General features: G+C 40.5%; 1 protein-coding gene across 1 annotated transcript in view; it reads left to right on the top strand.

The window, feature by feature from the left end:
- LOC101858530 (chitinase-3-like protein 1) overlaps positions 1–1,319 on the top strand; it is a gene marked incomplete in the record, with an annotated part of 16,546 nt that overhangs the window by 5,001 nt on the left and 10,226 nt on the right. The window contains 2 exon segments of the mRNA XM_035968794.1: positions 125–338; positions 922–1,153. Coding sequence (XP_035824687.1) covers positions 125–338; positions 922–1,153 — 446 coding nt within the window.

The raw sequence follows: 1,319 nt of genomic DNA, 5'->3' as shown, positions 1-1,319 counted from the left end.
GATGATGATGATGATGATGATGATGATGATGATGATGATGATGATGATGATGACGCTCCCTCCTTACTTTGTGTTTTCTACACTGATGATAATAATGGATAAATACAATGTCTTTCACCACCAGTCAGCAGCAATGCATTCCTTCGTGTGTGTTACTACACGAGCTGGTCCCGACACCGTACCTCAGAACTCTCCAAATTCGACATAGGAGATATCGACCCCACGCTGTGCTCTCACCTCATCTACGCTTTTGCGGAGATCGACAAGACCAAAATGGAAGTGGTTGCGGGAGAGCCAGCGGTTGAGGAAAACAAGGCGGATGGGTCAGGGAGATATCAGTAAGTGAGCATTTTACATTTCGACTGTTTCGTGTAAGACTCAGCGTTCGCCATTTTGAAAAGTGACTTATTTGTTGTTGTTGTTGTTTTTGTTGTTGTTGTAGTTTTAGTTGTTGTAGTTGTTGTTGTTGTTTTAGTTGTTGTTCTCCAAAAACCAAAACACAAACCAAGCGGTAGCCAAATTTTATCTGCTTCGATTCTTAGCGGTATATGGCCGCTATAGTGCGGACTTGGATAAATTACGGAGCCTTACTATGAGCAGTCGATTTTGACGTCACCTGTCACCTGTCTGCATAGTCGAGTTCATCCATTGGTGCCCCACCCCTTGCCACCACAGGCTTCCATCTTCCCTTTTCTCTTCTTTGACGTATTATTTCTTGAAGTTGTAGACCAATCTGTCAACTTTTGCATTTTCAGTGTATGTATCTGGCTTTTACCAGATCCTTCTTTTATTTAGTCTTAATCATTCCACGTCTCTGTTAAGCTTTTAAAACTTCGTTAGTCGTTAGTTGTTTTGTTTTTTAAAATCTGAAATAATATTAACAATCCAATTTCCATTGTGACGACAACTTTTTTATTACAGGCAGTTCAATGCTCTGAAGGAAAAACATCCCACACTGAAGACACTTTTGTCTATAGGGGGAGAACATGCGGGATCGGACAAATTCATTGCAGTTACAAGTACAGAAACAATCGCTAAACGTTTCGCGGCGACCACTGTCGACTTTTTGAAGGCCCACGGGTTTGATGGTCTAGATGTGGATTGGGAATATCCGACCCCTAATACTAAACAGACTTATGTGACATTGCTTAAGGTGAGGACAACACTGGCTATGGTTTCAGACAGTTTTTACTTTTTGTGGTTTTTATCATAATTTATTTGTAGGCTCCTTCTTCTTCTTCTTCTTCTTCTTCTTCTTCTTCTTCTTCTTCTTCTTCTTCTTCTTCTTCTTCTTCTTCTTCTTCTTCTTCTTCTTCTTA

The sequence above is a fragment of the Aplysia californica genome, unplaced genomic scaffold (assembly GCF_000002075.1).
Source record: "Aplysia californica isolate F4 #8 unplaced genomic scaffold, AplCal3.0 scaffold00001, whole genome shotgun sequence".
In the NCBI taxonomy this organism is placed as follows: Eukaryota; Metazoa; Mollusca; class Gastropoda; order Aplysiida; family Aplysiidae; genus Aplysia; species Aplysia californica.
The sequence above is the reverse complement of the archived record's forward strand: the minus strand, read 5'-3'. Positions and strand labels throughout refer to the sequence as shown.